Source organism: Microcebus murinus, chromosome 10 (assembly GCF_040939455.1).
Source record: "Microcebus murinus isolate Inina chromosome 10, M.murinus_Inina_mat1.0, whole genome shotgun sequence".
Lineage (NCBI taxonomy): Eukaryota > Metazoa > Chordata > Mammalia > Primates > Cheirogaleidae > Microcebus > Microcebus murinus.
The window spans coordinates 15,642,789-15,660,118 of record NC_134113.1 but is presented as its reverse complement, the minus strand read 5'-3'; the positions used below and the strand labels follow the sequence as shown (position 1 = coordinate 15,660,118).

Here is a 17,330-nt window from a genome sequence, read left to right as displayed (position 1 = left end):
GCTTTAATTCCATGATCTCATTTCTTTCTTGCAATAGTCCAAGGAGGTAGCTTATTATTATGAGCTTTAGTTTTAAAGCTCATATAAAACATATGTAGAAAATGAAGCTCAAAGGGGTTAAGAATCTTGCCCAAAGTCACACAGCTGGTAAGTGGTAGAGCTGGGATTTGAACTCGGGTCTGCATATCTGCCTTTCAACAGTCTTTTAGTCTTTGCACTCCTCTGCCTCTGAGAAAGTAATGAACCCTCATGTTTCAAAGACTTGCCTTTGGAAATTTTATAATTTTCTATAGGAACACCAATAGTAGAGCTCATCCTCCCCTCTCAGCGGTGACTGGGTGTGTCAATATTTGGTCGTGCCTTGTCATCTCTTTCACTAGACTAAAAGCCCCAAGAAGGCAGGAATGTTTTGTGGTTCACCGTTGTAACCTCAGTGCTTGACACAGGAAATCATTGACGTTTTAAAAAGTAATTAAGAGGACAAAAACCCCTGACATTTAGCATGTTAAGAATGCCTTGGATCGTGAGAGACAGAAACATGACTGTGGTTTAAATGATGTAGATAGTTATTATTTTATTTAACCAAAGATGGGAGGTAGGAGGTAGGTTCCAGAGTTTATTCAACAGCTCAGTATCATCAAGGACCCAGCCCAGGCTGTTTAGATCATTCTGCTGACCTCCCAAGGTTGTTAGTGTTTTGTCCTCATGTTAGTAACTCATAATCGCAAGGTGGCTGCTGCGGGTCCAGGCATCAGGTCCACATTTAAGACAGGAACATGGAGCAGGAGAAGGTACCAGTTGGCTTTCTTCTTGTATATCTCTCTTTTATCAGAAAACAACAAAATCTTTCCCAGAAACCCCTAACAGACTTATTTTACTTTGTTTATTTATTTATTTTTGTCCAGAACTCTATCATTTGTAGCTAAAAGGGAGGATGGAAGAGTGAATATTTGTCAAAATAGGGTTATGATGGCTGGACTGTCCATAGGTCAAAGCCAGCCTGTGGCCTGTTTTATACATCCGATAGTCTAAGAATCCTTTTTTCATATGCAAAGAGTTTGGGGGGAAAAGAAGAAGAAAAGGAATAGATCATATGTGGCCCACACAGCCTAGAATATTTACTAACTGGCACTTTGCAGAAAATGTTTACCAACTCCTGGCTTAGAAAAATCACGCTTTACCTCTGGGGCTGTCACCTTACTGCCTTGAATAAAGCTGGGGCTTGATTAGCAAGCAGGAAAAAATGAGGGATTGGCGATTGGGTGGCCAGTCAAGTGGTCTGCTATGGATTGTATATCTGGACCAGGCCAAGCAGATAAAAAATGCCTTCTCAGGGTGATTTGGGAAAGGCCAAATTTCCACCTGCTGAAAGTACTTCATCCACTGGCGCCAGCCGAGTTGGGCATTGTACCAGGAGGTCAAAATGAAAACGTGTTGCTTGGAATGGGAGAATATTCAGTTTATTAGCTTGAAATCAAAGATTATGAGATCTTATAGTTCTTCTTGGCCCAATACTGTGTTTTACGGATAAGGGAGCTGAGGCTCAGAGAAGGGAAATGATTTGCCCAAGTTTATACTCCTGGTTAGCGGCAGAATCAGGACTATTACTCAGGTCTTCTGATTTCTGTCTAATGCTTTTCCTGTTATGTCCCTTTTAGCATCCCAGAAAGGATTGATTTAATTGATTACCTAGAGAGTCAGCATGAGAAAATAAGATATGAGACTGGTATATTATATTTTGATGGGATGCTGTTGGGAAGAAAACCCTGGACCATTGAGGCCAAGTCCTAAATGTGTGATGGTGAAAAACCTGACCAAGAGTGGGTGGGTTATTTACCAAAATTCAGATCTCATAAATTCTCACTTCCAACCTGAACAAATTGCATTTCCTCCCTGGCAGACGTCAGTAGATATTAATGCTTCTGATGGCATCCTCACCAACAAAACTGTGACTGTAGACATCATAAAGTCCATGACTGTTGGGACATCGAATCCAGAGAGTAAAGCTCAGCTGTGTGGATTGAACAGAATTGTTTACAACAGTTAGAACAGAAATTTCTGCAGAAGTTGGGGCCAAAAGATTCCCGAGCACTTACTACATGCAAGAGTACGGAAAGCCCAAAGTTATATAAAGAAGGAAAGAGCAGGGAGCCAAAATTAAAGTATATTCAGCATCAGGCAGTATATGGGGTGTAATCACAACCATGTCCTCTAATCCTCTGGAAGGGAGGTGTTTTTGTCCTTATTTTACAGATGAGAAAACTGAGATTCAGAGGTTATGTGATGTATTTAGTTGTCATAGCAAGTAAGTGGTAGAGTTAAGATTTGAACTTTAGAGCTATCTGATTTTAAAACTGGCTCTCTTTCTACTACATGAACCGTCTCTTCCCTGCTCTCAGTGAATTTTCAATCTAGAAGGGGAGTAAGGCACACACTTGAATATTAATAATACAAGGCTATATGTGATTGATTTCATTCAACTGATGCAAGGTGTTCTTTAAGACCTTGCCACACCAAGTGTGGTCCTGGACTCTGGCATAGACCTCCCTGGAAGCTTGTCAGAAACACAGTATCTCAGGCCCTCCTCAAACTCCCTGAAATACACTTTGTGTTTTAATAAGGCCTCCAGGTGATTTACTAATCATGCATGTTGAAGAGGTCCCAAGGTTGGAAGTGGACTGGGGAAGTCATCTTGGAGGAGGTAGCATTTGCATTGAGCCTTAAAAGATCCATATGGCTCCTGCAGTGATGACAAAGAGGTGGGAGGCGGAAAGCCATGAGACAGGTTTTGAGCTTGGAGAGTTTTCCACATTGGCCTGAGCAGAGAGGTTGAAGAATCATGGGAAACAGGGCTCAAAATGAGCTGGGGCCATGTCGTTGAGGGACTTAACTTCCAAACAAGGGATTTGGGATTTGATGGCTAAGGTGCCACTGATGGAGCTGGCTAAGGAGTGACAAACCAAACTGGTGTTTTCAGAAGGTTAATGTGGAGGTTCAGGCCGGGCGCGGTGGCTCACGCCTGTAATCCTAGCACTTTGGGAGGCCGAGGCGGGCGGATTGCTCAAGGTCAGGAGTTCGAAACCAGCCTGAGTGAGACCCCGTCTCTACCAAAAATAGAAATAAATTAATTGAAAAGAAAAAAAAAAAATGTGGAGGTTCTATGCAGGCAGATTAAAGCCAGGAAGACACTTTGAGGGCTTCTACCTAGTCCAGGTTTGAGGTGATGAGGCTGTAGACTAGGCTGGTGTTAGGGGAATGGAAGAAATTGGGGGACCTGGGGGTTCCAAAGATCAGAGACCCAGGAGGGGTCTCTTTCCCTTTCCCTCCCAGGGAAACAGAATAAGCCAAAAGTAACTCCGAGGTGCCCAGGTTCTCTAGGTCACCCAAGTTCTCTTCAGGTCAAGATTTCCTTAATATCCAAATCAAATGACTCCAACCTCATTCCTGTATCCTAGATAGGAGTCCAGAACCTTCCCTTTCTCTCCACAAGCTGTCAGACTCCATGTGTGCATCCGTGCATGTGTGTGTGTGTGGGGGGGGGGGGGATGGAGATTCTCTTTCTCCTGAGACAGTCCACACTGTGCCCTGTCCCCTAACAACTGCTGTTCTCTTACCTTACCACTTCGCCTCGCCCTGAATGTACAATTCTTCCTTTACCTTCCCAACTCATCGTGCTGCAGCTGACTGTCTGGTGGGGACAGAGGATACAAATAGCACTGAGAAGGGGAAAGTTTTCATTCAGTGGCAGTATGGCACAGGAAACCTGGGGTCACAACGTAGTGTGCCTCATCATCATCATGCTAAAATATCCCATTTCAAGGCCACGTAAGTAAAAGTGACATCTCTCTCTCCCTCCACTCAGCTCACTCATAGTTTGTTATCCAGTTTGGTTTCTTACAACTTCATAAAAGGGTTTCCAGAGAACAGGAAATGTACTTAAACCTTATTTGAAATTCTTTACAAAAAAAAGACAAGACGAACAGCTCGGGCTCATGCACTGTGGAGAAGAGAAGGCTGTGGGGAGATGGAATGTCTCCCAGGGGGAGAAAGGAGTTCAGGGTGGTGAGCAGCTGTTTCGTATTTCCATCGAGGTGCCAGCCCAATGGCAGGTGTTGAGACAGCTCCTAGAAGTCCAGGGCAGAATTCTACCCTGCCCAGGTTTCTGTGCTCCCAGGATACTTTCAAAGAACCGGGTTGCGCTGTGGGGTGTCTGCTGCAGTGTCGGTGCTGGCTGAGCACCTGAGGTTCGAGACTGCTAGCTGGCTGGGGAGGCCCCATGTGTAGGCTGTGACTTAAGACAGCTCCTCGGCTCCTCCCCTTCCTCGCCTCTGCATCCATGGGGTCATCAAGGGCTGCCGGTTCTGCCCCAAATGCCTGTCCTTTCTGTCCTCCCCTCTCCAGCTGACGCCCCCACTCCTCTGTCGGAGATGAAGTGCTCTTTCTTCTGTGCTTCTAGCGCACGGCCACGGCCCCTCTGCTCCTCCGCCCAGTCGCTCCTCGGGGCCACAGCTCCCTGAGGGGTGAGACTGTGTCTGAGTGTATCTCACCAGCACCCAACATAGTAGGGCCTGGTACATAGTAGGTGCTCAGTAAGTGTTGACGAAGCATATGGATATTAGGAAAGCAAAATAGACTATAAAGCCGTACCAGATAATGGGTGTTTATAATTTGCTTCAGTTTTGGATTCTTCCTTTAGATGCCCCCTCCCCAACAGGGTCTTTTAATTGGTTCACAGTTAGAGTATTTTTGAGTAGATAATACATTGAGAAGGTCCAGCAATCAAAATACTTTCAAAGGTTCTCATTGAGAAGTCCTGGTTCCATCCCTGTCTTCCCTCTGCAACCCTCTACCCCAGCTCTCAAGCGGTAAGCACTTTCATTCATTTCTGACATATTCTTTCAGTATTTCCTCATGAAAACAAAAAATTCAAATTTTTGTTCTTTTTTGCCACTTTCTTACACGAAAAAGTAGCACACTGTATATATTGCTGTGAATTTTTTTTTTTCACTTAATAATAACCCCCAGAGTGTTCCATATCAGTAAGAACACAGAAAGCATCCTCATTCTTTTTTGGTTTTGATATTTTTTTTTTCAGAGTTGCATAGGATCCCATTATGTGGAGGTATCATAGTTTACTTCACCAGATGAATACCTGGGCTGTTTCCAAACTTTTGCTGCTGCAGGCAAGCTGTAGCAAATAACCTTGCACGTGCGTCATTTCCTACACGTCCAGGTGTAGCTGCAGGATCACTTCCCAGACATGGCTGAAAGTCGCGTGTGATTTCAGCAGATTCTGCCAAACGACCTTCCACACAGGAAGGCACCGTCTTGTACGCCCCTTGCGAGGTAGGAGGGTGCCTGTTTCCCACAGCCTCACCGCAGAGTCGTGTGGCCAATCTGATCAGTGAGAAATGGTTCCTTAGTGTCATCTCCTTTTCATTGATTAAGACCGATCGTCTTTTCACCTTTCAAGAACATTTGTATGGTTTCCATTAACTGTGTGCCATGTGCATTGCCTGTTTTTTTCTCCTGGCTCTTGGTCTTTCTTCTCCTGGTTTTATGGGAGCTCTTTTACATGGTGGGCAGATGAGACCACTGTCTGTGGTCTCCTTGCAGTTTTCCCAAGTGAGTCATTGTATTTTTATTTATGGTGTGGGGTTTTTTTTCCTTATATAGAAGTTTTGAATTTTTTTATGTAGCAAAATGTATTGATCAGCCTTTTATGGCTTTGGGGTTTTATATCAAAGTTAGACAGGCCATTTCCTACCCCAAGATTATGAAGGAATTCACCCATAGGAGGCAAGAGGAAGCAGGTGTGGGCTCCTCCGAGCTATGCTGCCAGCACCATAGTTTTGTTTGGGACTTAGCCCTGTTCCCACGGGGAGAAGGGTTTGCCGCCAGCAGCTGATGCCCACTGCCAAAGGCATGTGTGCCAGGCACCCTGATCATCAGCGGGTGCCCCTCGCAGGGGCTGGAAAGGAGGTGGATAAGGGAGAATGAAATGTTTGGCAGCCCTATGTTCCCAACAGGTGAGGTCTGGCCAGGTGCAGCCAGGTTAGCATAAAGAGAGGAAATAGAATTAGAACTTTGAAGTGAAACTCTAGACTCACATAAACTTGAACCTTTCCTGGGATTTGAAAAGAAGTAATTAATTTAGAAACATTTTCCCTCAATGTTAAACTCTGCCACACTGGCTCCAGGCAGGAAACATTCTAGAACAGGTTCCCAAATAAAAGTCCTTGTTTTTACTCTACCACTAACTGTGGATGGATTGTTTCACTTCTCTGAGCCTCGGTTTCTTCCTCTGTAAGTGGGGATAATAATTAGGTCTAACATTGAACACTAAGTACACTTCAGACACTGTATTCAACATTTCACATGCATTAAATTGTCCACTTTCTAGGCAGCTAGTGTGTTATTAAATGCAGTGACATGAAAGGTTTTGCACAATGCCTGGCACATCATAAGTCTTCAGTAAATGTTCTCTGCTATAAATAGTGCTGCTGTTTTGTATGCTTGCTGAAATCAGATGGGAAGGCTCAGCATGTAATTGTGTTATCATTTTAGTCACTTGTTCATTTCACAAATACTTCCTGAGCCCCTACCACGTGTGAGTGCCAGAGACACAGTGGTGAGTGAGGCCTGTGCCCTGCGGTACTTACAGACTAGCACGGCAGACACAGTGGTCCCTGCTACAGACTGAATGTTTGTGTCCCCACAAAATTCATATGTTGAAATCCTAACCCCCAAGTGATGGTATTTGGAAGAGAGACTTCTGGGAGGTGATTAGGTCATGAGGGTTTGGCACTCGTGAATGGGATTAATGCCCTTGTAAAAGAGACCCCAGAGAGCTTCCTTACCCCTTCTGCCAGTGTGTGAGCACAGCGTGAGCAGACAGCTGTCTGTGAACCAGGAAATGGGCCCTAACCAGTCACTGAATCTGTTGGTGCCTTAATCTTGGACTTCCCAGCCTCTAAAATTGTGAGAAATAAATGTATGTGTTCATAAACCACCCAGTCTATGGTATGTTGTTGCAGCAGCCTGAATGGACTGGAACAATCGGTGAGCAGTGCCACCCCCTGCAATGAGGGCTTTGCTAGAGAGCGGCCGGAGTGCTGTGGGAGCACAGAGCAAACAATCCCGTCCCAGATGCAGGGCTTGCAAACCCAGCACCCTGTGCAGGACAGGGATCCAGGTGCATAGTCCCCCTGGAAGAGTGACAACTATTATAGTCATAGGGAACGCTTGTATAGCAAGTACTTTGTACCAGGAATGGTTCAATTAATTCTCACAATAGCCCTGTGTGCTTGGTACTATTATTATCCCTATTTTACAGATAAGGAAGCTAAGAGAACAAAAGGTTGTTCAAGGTCACATAGCTAGTAAGTATAAGTGGTGGAGCCAGGAAACGGCCCCAGAGTTTATACTGGGAGGTGGATGCAGAGAGGGGAGCAGAGGCGCCCAGCACTGCGAACTGGGCTGGGCTCCCTGCAGTGTGTTGGGACCATAACAGCACAGTGGGAGCGGAGTGGCCAGAAGACCAGGTACCAGGTAGCATCTGGGCAGGAGATTTACCATGCAGTCTGCCGCTCTCCAACCTTGTCAGGACCAGCAGGGTGGGCATTGGAGGGGATAGCTCAGTGTGTTTTGTGAATGGATCCAGGAATCTTGCTGGCCTGAAATTATACTTTACAGGATGGATCTTTTTTGGTTTGAGGTATTTCTCCCTGGTAAAATGAAAAGACATTTTTGGTGGGACCAATTCCTAAAGTCTGTAACAACTGTGGCTATTTCTATCTACCTAAAATGTGCTCTCCTGCCTTCTTTGCCCAGGCCCTAGATGGTTCCTGCTCCTCCCTCAGATCCCCAAACCAGACTCATGTCCCACATTTGGTGCTGCCCCAGCAGCCTGGACCTGCCCTTCACGGCTCTTGTCTAGGACTTACATTTTATTGGCTGATAATTAGACTCCAAGCTTAAAAAGAGCAGAGATTGTGTGTTTTTCTCATCCTTTCATTTTCACACCTGGCATAGGGCTGCAATATATAGCAGACACTCAATAAATAAGTGAATAAGCAGCAAGACCTTCAGGAGAACTAAGATTTGGAAGCCATCAAAGAGATCAGGCCTAGGTGTGACACACATCACCCTTTGGGGAAAAAGCCTGTGCATGCAGACCCTGGGTAGAAAGTCACTGGTGGTCTAAGGAAAGGAGCCAGCAGAGGTGGACGTTTTGATGATGGAGCTAGAGGATCCATATTGGTGTCAGGGCAGACCAGGTCTCCTCTAAATACTGCAAGTAGCCACTACATTGCCAAGCGCCCAGTGAGGCCCTCTCTCCATTCACCAGCGACAGGGCTCATGCAAGTTGCTCAGCCTCGCCAAAAGCTCAATTTATTTATAAAATAGGGATATAAAACTTCTTCATAGTAGCATTGGAAGGAATAAAATGAGATAGCATATGAAAAGTGTTGTACAGTGCCTGCTTATGTACTTGACCAGTGAATGCTGTTATTATTATGATATTCTTTTTAAAATGTACCTAGTTTTTAACATATTATACTCAATCCTCAAAACATCCTTGTGATATAAGTTATGATTCTCACTTTTTCGGTAGGGCCTCTCAGGACTATATGAGTCAAGTTGCTGCTCGAAGTCCCACACAGACTTAGGGGCAAAGCTGGAATTCAAACCCAGGTCTGCCTGCCCTCAAGGCCAGGTCTCTGTCCATTTGTTGATATCAGAAATGGGCCATTACAGAGTTTATTTATTTTTATTTTTATTTTTGAAACAGAGTCTCACTCTTTGCCCAGGCTAGAGTGCTGTGGCATCAGCCTAGCTCACAGCAACCTCAAACTCCTGGGCTCAAGCAATCCTCCTGCCTCAGCCTTTCAAGTAGCTGGGACTACAGGCATGCGCCACCATGCCCAGCTAACTTTTTCCATATATTTTTAGTTGGCCAATTAATTTTTTTCTATTCATGGTAGAGACAGGGTCTCACTCTTGCTCGGGCTGGTTTCGAACTCCTGACCTTGAGCCATCCGTCCACCTCAGCCTCCCAGAATGGTAGAATTACAGGCGTGAGCCACCACGCCCAGGCAATTACAGAGTTTAGATGGGGAAAAAAATCAGACACAAAAAAGACAAGTATCACCTGAGTGGGAGACAGGATGCTGGAATCCCAGAACAAGGAACTTTCCTGGCTCTGCCAGTTGGACCACTTGCATCCTCCCCTGGGCCCCGGGTTTCCCTCCTCCACACCTTTCCCCATGCTGCTTCTTCCTCGTGGAATACCTTCTCCATCAGGTCCCTCCTCCCAGAGTCAGATCTGTCCTGTGAAAGATGAGCAGGGCAGGTTGCAAACCAGGATGTACTGTGCAGCTCTCACCTGTTTTAAGTTTAGGTGTGTGTGCTTGGGTATAAAAGCAAAAGTGTTGAGCTGGGTGCAGTGGGGCACATCCATCATCTTGGCTGGAGCCCAGGAGTTTGAGACCAGTTTGGGCAACGTAGTGAGATCCCCTTCTCTTAAAAAAAAAAAAAAAGAAAGAGAACATTGAGAGAGGTAAATAGGATAAAAAGTTAAGCGTAGTTTCCTCTGTTGAAAGGGGCTTGGATTTCAAGATTTATATTTTTCTCTATTTTCCAAATTTAAAAGAATGAACATGTATTACTTGTGTGAACAGAAAACATTCTTTTTAAAAACCTTGACCACTGCTTCAAGGCCCAGCTCGAATGCCGCCTCCTACACAGAGCTGTGATGTCCCCTGGTGTGTGTTTGCCTTGCAGGGTCCTTGGCAATGTCGTTGTCTTTGCCCCTGTAAATCTTCCCACGCAGAGAGGAGGCCTCCCTTGCCTGCTTCTAGCAGTAGGTCCTGGCCGAACAGAATTGCTCCAAAAGCCTGCTGGCCAAGGGCAAGCTGTGCCCACAGATGGCTGCAGCTGATGCTTTTGAACTCTTACCCTCTGTTAAGCTCATTTTGCTTAATCCTTCCCAACAATCTTCCGAGGTAGGCATTATTATTATCCTCAGTTCAGAGACAAGAAACTGTCTTAAAACCTACACAGGGTAACTAGATTGTTAAACAACACCTCCCAGTTTGCCTGGCTCCACTCTGCCACACCCAACAAGGACCTGTCCTGCAGCCACCTTGCTTCTGGGCAAGTGACATGATCTTTCAGGTCCCCTTGTCTTTGTCTGGCCCTCACCTTCCCCACCCTACCCCTGACTTCCACCCCACCTTCCTGCCATCTAGTCCCCACCTCTGGTCACTCCAGGACTCAGCTCACTTACTGCTTCTTCCAGGAAACGTTCTCAGGCAGGCTCAGGTTTTTTCTGCAGTCTGGATTAGGAGACTCCTCTTTGCTTACCTGCAGCACAGCATTTATCACTTCTTACTGAACTTGGCCTCTCTCTCCCCAAACAAACTCAAGGGCAAGAGTTTAATTTCTTTATCCCCAATGTTTATCTGGCACAAATTAGGTATTTACTAAATACTTGTTGAACTAATTAATATTATCTTTATAAGAGCTGTGTAAGATAACCTTTTTCAAAATGAAGAAAACCAAAGCTCAAGTAAGTTGAGTGGTTTGCTCAGTCATGGCCAGTAAGTTTTGGGATTGATACTAGAATCTAGGTCTTTTGGCATCTTGTCCTGGTTGACCAAAATGCTGAAATTTAAAGAAACAAGAAAAAAAAAAAAAAAAAACCCAAACCCAGTCAGTTTTAAGGGGAATAAAAATTTTAATTATGTGCCAGTGCATGAAACAGAGGTATATTTAGGTCATTTATATATTTTTCCTTGTTTAAAAAAATACAATCGATCATGCTTTTTATATAGCCTTTTCTTTCTTTTTGATCATTGCTTAGTATTATAATTTTTAGGAGTTGGGTTGTAAGGCTAAGCAGTTGAGCTGCCACATTGCATATAAAAAACATTAACATAGCCTTAGGGTATGAAGAACTATAAGAGTGTCAATTTTACCAGGTATATACCAGCTTCAAGAATTATCATTTAAGGCCGGGCGCTGTGGCTCACGCCTGTAATCCTAGCTCTTGGGAGGCCGAGGCGGGCGGATTGCTCAAGGTCAGGAGTTCAAAACCAGCCTGAGCAAGAGCGAGACCCCGTCTCTACTATAAATAGAAAGAAATTAATTGGCCAACTGATATATATATAAAAAATTAGCCGGGCATGGTGGCGCATGCCTGTAGTCCCAGCTACTCGGGAGGCTGAGGCAGGAGGATCGCTTGAGCCCAGGAGTTTGAGGTTGCTGTGAGCTAGGCTGACGCCACGGCACTCACTCTAGCCTGGACAACAAAGTGAGACTCTGTCTCAAAAAAAAAAAAAAAAAAAAAGAATTATCATTTAAAATTTGCTTTATGATCAGAGATATAAGAGGTGCCTCATTATTTGTTTCCCTTTTATTTCTTTGTCAGCAGAGGTTGAGTATTCTGTGCATTCATTTACCCATAATCTTGTGAGACTCACATGTTCATGCTCTTTATTGTGCTGTTTTTGTTTTTGTTTTTTTTAAGGTTGTAGAAGGCAAACTTGGCTACTTAAGTACTAAGTGGAAAGCACTGTGCTAGGCACTGGCAGAACGTAGTGCAAAGATAACTAAGACACCATCCCTGCATTCTTAATGAGTTATGTTCAAATAGAAGAGATGGATATGTACAGAAATAACAATCCAGATGGCCAAACTGTTCAGTGGAGCAATTGAGAGACAAATAATGGATTGCAGAAGAACAGTTAGGATCAATGATTCCTGACTTGGAGAGTATCGGGGAAGGCTTCAAAGAGGTGGTGTCATTTACTCTAGGCTTGAAAGGATGAGAAACCCTCATTTAGAAGGAACGCCGTGTTGACAAAGCATCATGAACAGATGTTGAGTTCATGATGTATTTTGACATTTTGTTCCTGAGAACATTTAGTGTTAGTGTTTGTATCAGCTAGGATGGTTTTGGTGGAGGGAAGAGAATATCCAGTGAAAAGTGGTTTTATTGACTCAGGAAATTGTATTATCTCACATGAGGGACGGCTAATCAGAGGCACAATGTAACAGAACCCCCACTCTTTCTGTCTTTCCTCTCTGCCTTCCTAGGTGTTGACTTTGTCCTCAGACTGCTCTTTTCTCAATAGCAAGTTTGCTGCCTCACTCTAATTGCGTCCACTCACAGCCTTCAAAAGTAGGACAGGCCAGAGTCTCTCACCTCTTCCGTTTAATTATGGAAAAATATTTTCCCAGAAGCACCCAGAGGGCTTCTCCTTACGTGAGATGAGATAGGCTGGCACCAAGTTATGTGCTCTACGTAATCTAATCAGTGGCTTAAATTAATCAATGTTCACCTCTCAAGAACTTGAGAGGGGATCACCCTCCTTGAATTCATGGACCTCTCTAATTTGAGGTTCTATAAATAAGGAAGGAGGAGTGAGAACATAGAGCTGTTGATTAAACAATAATATTATCTACCATAGTGGTCATGAGCAGACATTTTAATCAACATTATACCAATATTAACAAATTTTCATCTAGAAAATATTTTCTGGACTCAACTTTATTGAGCTAATAATTTTAGGACAATTTTTCTATATTGTATATACCATTTTAATTTTCTTCCATTTTCATTTTTGTTTTACTTAAACTACTTTCATGGATATCAATTCTATTCCATATAAATTTTATACTGCAGATTGATTTCATTGATGTTTTTAATATGTCCATATTAAATTTTGTTAATAATATTTGTAGGCTTTGACATTATTCATTTTTTTTGAGACTGTTAGTTGTACTAATTATCTTGGGCCAAATTTTCTGGAACAAGTTTTATTTTATTTTGACTATTTCTATCAGTAATCTTAATTAGGAATTGGTTAAGAGATTGATTATATGTATTTCTCAGTTAATCCATAATAAAATTGTGAGTAATTCTTCTCAGGTATGTGAAGAGTAATCTGTTGTCAAGATTATTGTATTGTAAGAGTCAGCAAACTAGGGCCCCATGGGCCAAATGTGGCCTGATGCCTATTTTTGTAGGACCTCAAGATTAAAGTGGTTTTTACAGATCAACTTTTGCAATCTATTTGATAAATGATAGGCAACACTAACTTTAATCCCAATTAAGAGAAATGTTACCTGCCCCCCAAAAAATGATTTTTCTCATAAATAGAGTTGTATTATAATAATTGTAATCTGTTATTATTATATTGAATTTTATAAAAAACATTTTGTGGAAATTTGTTTTCTCTCTTTTCATATAAATTCTACATAATATTCTTTTTTTCTCCTAAACATTATGTAAGACATTAATGTAAGACATGTAAGACATTAATGTAAGACATGTAAACATTATATAAGAAGTGATTCTTCATAATATTCTTGATTTTGACTTTTGGCCCCCAAACCCTAAAATATTTACTACCTGGCCATTTACAGAAAAAGTTTGCTGACCTCTGCTCTATTGTGTTGCTAATCTGATTCTTCTGAACGGTTACACTCTCCCTGCCCTACACTAACTGTCTGCTCCTCTGGGGGTACAAAGAGCAAATGGTGAGTGTCTTAGTCTGTTCAGGTTGCTATCAGAAAAAGAAAAAAACACAACTCATAAACTGAGGGAGCCTGGGAAGTTCAAGATTAAGACAACAGCAGGTTCTGTGTCTGGCGAGGACCCACTTTCTGGTTCGTAGATGACTGTCTACTCACTGTGTCCTCACATGGCAGAAGGGGCAAGGGATGTCTCTGGTGTCTCCCTTATTATATGAGGGCACTAATCCCATTCATAAGGGCCCCACCCTCATTACCTAATCACCTCCCAAAGGCTCCACCTCCAAATACCATCACCTTGGGGATTAGGTTTCAACACATGAATTTTGGGGGATATAAACACTCAGTCCATAGCAGTGAATGAGGTCAATGTATTTTCAGGGTTAAAATCATAGAATCTGTCCTGCTTCAATTGGGAAAATAGCAATTGGGTGAGTGTGGACATATTGTTCAGTGATGAAGGAAGATGACTCTTCAAACTCTAACATACTGTGTCAAATAACAAAATTGACATAAGAATTTTTTAGAATAAAAGTCAGTTTACATTTTTTGTTTTGTTTTGTTTGGTATTGAAGTATGATGAGTCTGACATGTTGGAAAAGCCAAAATATCATTGTTTGAAAATGTCAACATTTGAGGGAAACAATCTTTTGAAAAATGGGAGAGATGAGAGGACTTATACTTTTTCTACTGATTTTTACTGAAGTTAGCTTCTTTTTCTTTCCTTTAACAGATGAGGAAAAAGAAAATAATAGAGCATCCAAGCCCCATTCCACTCCTGCAACTCTGCAATGGTAAGTTTCCATTTTTAGTAAGTTCTCTCTTCAGGGGATGCTCATATTTTCCTACCCATAAGATAGGATATCACTTTGACATTTTAACATTGTCATGATAACTTGACATCCAATAACTCACATGGAACCTACTTAATTTGCAGGTATATGTATAATGCTCAACTAGCCTTAAATCTAGCCCGGAGATTGGAATTTCCATATTTATTTTATTTGGGGGTAGATTTTCCCCCATTATCCAAATACTGGCAAGGACTAGATTCCACGTGTATATTATTGATTTTAATAGAATCTGTTATTATGATTACTAATGTTGCAGCAAATTATAGAAACAGAGGTCTGTTTACCCTTACCAATGAGCCCTTAATGAATTAATAATTAATTACAGCTATACTACAATTATTTTAACATGAATAACATTAACAAGGATTATCTACTAGAATGGCTTTCTCTTTAATATTTGGAATTCCTGGACTTGATGAAATATTTAATAATGTTTGACTGGTTGCACTCACATTTGATTGTTATGGATAGATTCTCCTCTAAAAGCTTTACTTGGAAATTATGTTGTAGTTTTGAACACCAGAGCTCTCTGTGTCTGAGATTCACCTCTCAGAGGATCTTGGCAATCAAAGGCTATTTATTATTCTGCTAGAGTCCAGCCCAGCAAACTGGAAGGAATTAAGGAACGAACTGAGGAGGGGGAAGGAACTAAAATCTATTATGCACCAACCTCCGTGCTAGGCACTTTGTATATGTGCTTCATTTCATGCACGATTCTATGAAGTTGGCATTGTTATGCCCATTTTACTAACAAGGAAAGTAAAGCTGAGGCAGTTAATCATTTGTCTAAATATGCACAGAGCCATTAAGTGGCAGAGGCAGGAACCTGTCTAGGTCTCTTTAACTGCAAAGGCCAGGCTTGGGAAGAAAGGACGAGAACCATCAGGAAGGACAGAGAAGAGAGAACAGATCAGAAAAGGAAGCAGATGGGCTTTAATGAGCAAATCATATTAGATTCTCTAGTCTAATCCATCCAGGGGTGAAAGGAAAACAACATTGGGAGAAAGCATTCAGGAAGTAACTCAATCTTCTCTAACAAGAGTTTCAACAATCAGCTTGTTTTGCCACAGGGATAGCAAAGGTTGTTTTGAAGAGTTCCATTTCCAGCCTTTTGGCTCATTTCCATCATTTGTCCCTATATACTTTTTTGCACAGCATTTGCTGATTTTTGCTTTATTTAAAATTCTACTTTACTTCTCAATCACATCTCCCTGTGCACCCTTTCCTAAATATTATAGCCATGCAAATCCCCATATTGCCAAGACATCAAACGAGGCATCAATGTAAAGGACTTTGGGAGCTTCTAGCATTGCAAGGAATTGTCAGACACTCGCTTTTATAACTGGAACCTGTTGTACATTTCAGAGTAGAAAATTTGAAAGGGACTAGAAGAAAATTGCCTTGTTCATACCTATTTTTCTGTGATTCTGTGTTTCTTCTGCCTGGCAACAGTGAGGCTGTAGTTGGCATAGTCTCTGAAGTCAACCTGCCAGGCCTTAACTCCCAGCTCTGCCAAATACCGGCTGTGAAATCTCTGTGCCTCAGTCTACTTACCCGTAAAATGGGGATACAGTAGTATCTAACGCACAGGGTAGTCATGAAGTTGAAATGAGTTATTAAGTATAAAGTGCTTGAACAGGGCCTGTTCCCTCAGCACACTCCTTCCCTCTGAGCCCCACAAGAACACCCTAGAGCAGGCCTTTTCTCCTTCCTGGCACAGGCCCTGCCACTTCTTCTACCTAACTCTGCACAAAAGATCTGTTCTTCTCAATAAAGGGTCGCATTCCAGAAGAAACTTCACCCTCTGATTCACAATGTCAGGCAGTAGATATATTTTTTTAATGATACGTCTGCCCTTAAGGCTAAATAAGGTTTGAACATTGTGCATTTTAGTCTTATTGTCAAAAAGCATCAAGTTGTTCAAAGGATATCAAATTGTCCTCTAATTCCCTTTATATGTTTAAGTTAGATCTACAGCTTGCTTTCTTCCTCAGTAGAGTGTCCTAAAGCTACAGCCACGTTAGTTCATGTAGAGTTCTACATAAGACAATTGCAGAATTTATGTTGCTATTTCCCTCTTGATAAACATTTAGGTTGTGTTCAAATCTCCTCTTCACCATCATAAATAGGGACCCAAAGAACATCTTCATATGTGTGTCCTTGGATACCTGTAGGAGTGTTTCTCCATGTCAGTATCAAGAAGCAGGATTGCTGGGTGTACACACTTAAAATGCTAATGGATTGCAAAATTGCCCATCAGATGGCTTTGCCATTTTACATCTTTGTCCACAGTACAAAATACTTAAAAAAAAAAAAAAAAAAAAAAGGAAACTAGCTCTAGGACAAGCATTTCATTCCCTGAGGCATTTGATTTGTGTCCTTCTTGCTGTCCCCTGTCTCCAGCGGCAGTGCACAGCCCCAGGACAGAGAGGCAGCAGGTGGGCCCAGGAAAGGACCCTGGCCTCACCGCCAAGGCATTGGCCACTGGCCTGAGAGTGCCGAGCTCTCCTAGGACGTTCGGCTTGTTACTGGAATAGGGTTAGGAGCTATTTGCTTCTCTTCCTTTCCCCTCCTTGCCATGAACCCTGTCCCTATCACCCTAGAGACCATGCCTGCTCCAAGAACAAATAATACAGCAGCCAGGCAGCCTAAAATAATTGGGGCCACGTGATCTGGAGGCAACCCCCAGCAGAAAACAGGCAAATATTGTCAAATGCCTTCTGCCAAACACTTTCCAGCATCCTCGGTCACAAGGGTTAGTAAATCCCAACTCGCTGGGGATGGTGAGCGCTGCTGGAATCCCGGCCACACAATAACCTCTATTCATGCAGAGAATTTCGAAATGGAAAGCAGCCTGTCCCGCAGTCCCGGCCTCCTGGAAGCCAGCACACATCCCCTCCACAGCCCCGCCCCTGCACACCTCCCTCAACACCC

The 17,330-nt window shown here is 42.8% G+C and overlaps 1 protein-coding gene across 2 annotated transcripts in view; it reads left to right on the top strand.

The window, feature by feature from the left end:
* The window catches only part of RFX4 (regulatory factor X4), a 132,592-nt gene that overhangs the window by 14,160 nt on the left and 101,102 nt on the right, over positions 1–17,330 (top strand). For both annotated transcript variants that reach the window (XM_012772771.2, XM_076007065.1), the window contains one exon: positions 14,276–14,336. In XM_012772771.2, the coding sequence (XP_012628225.1) occupies positions 14,276–14,336 (61 nt within the window). The remainder of the gene's footprint in view (positions 1–14,275; positions 14,337–17,330) is intronic.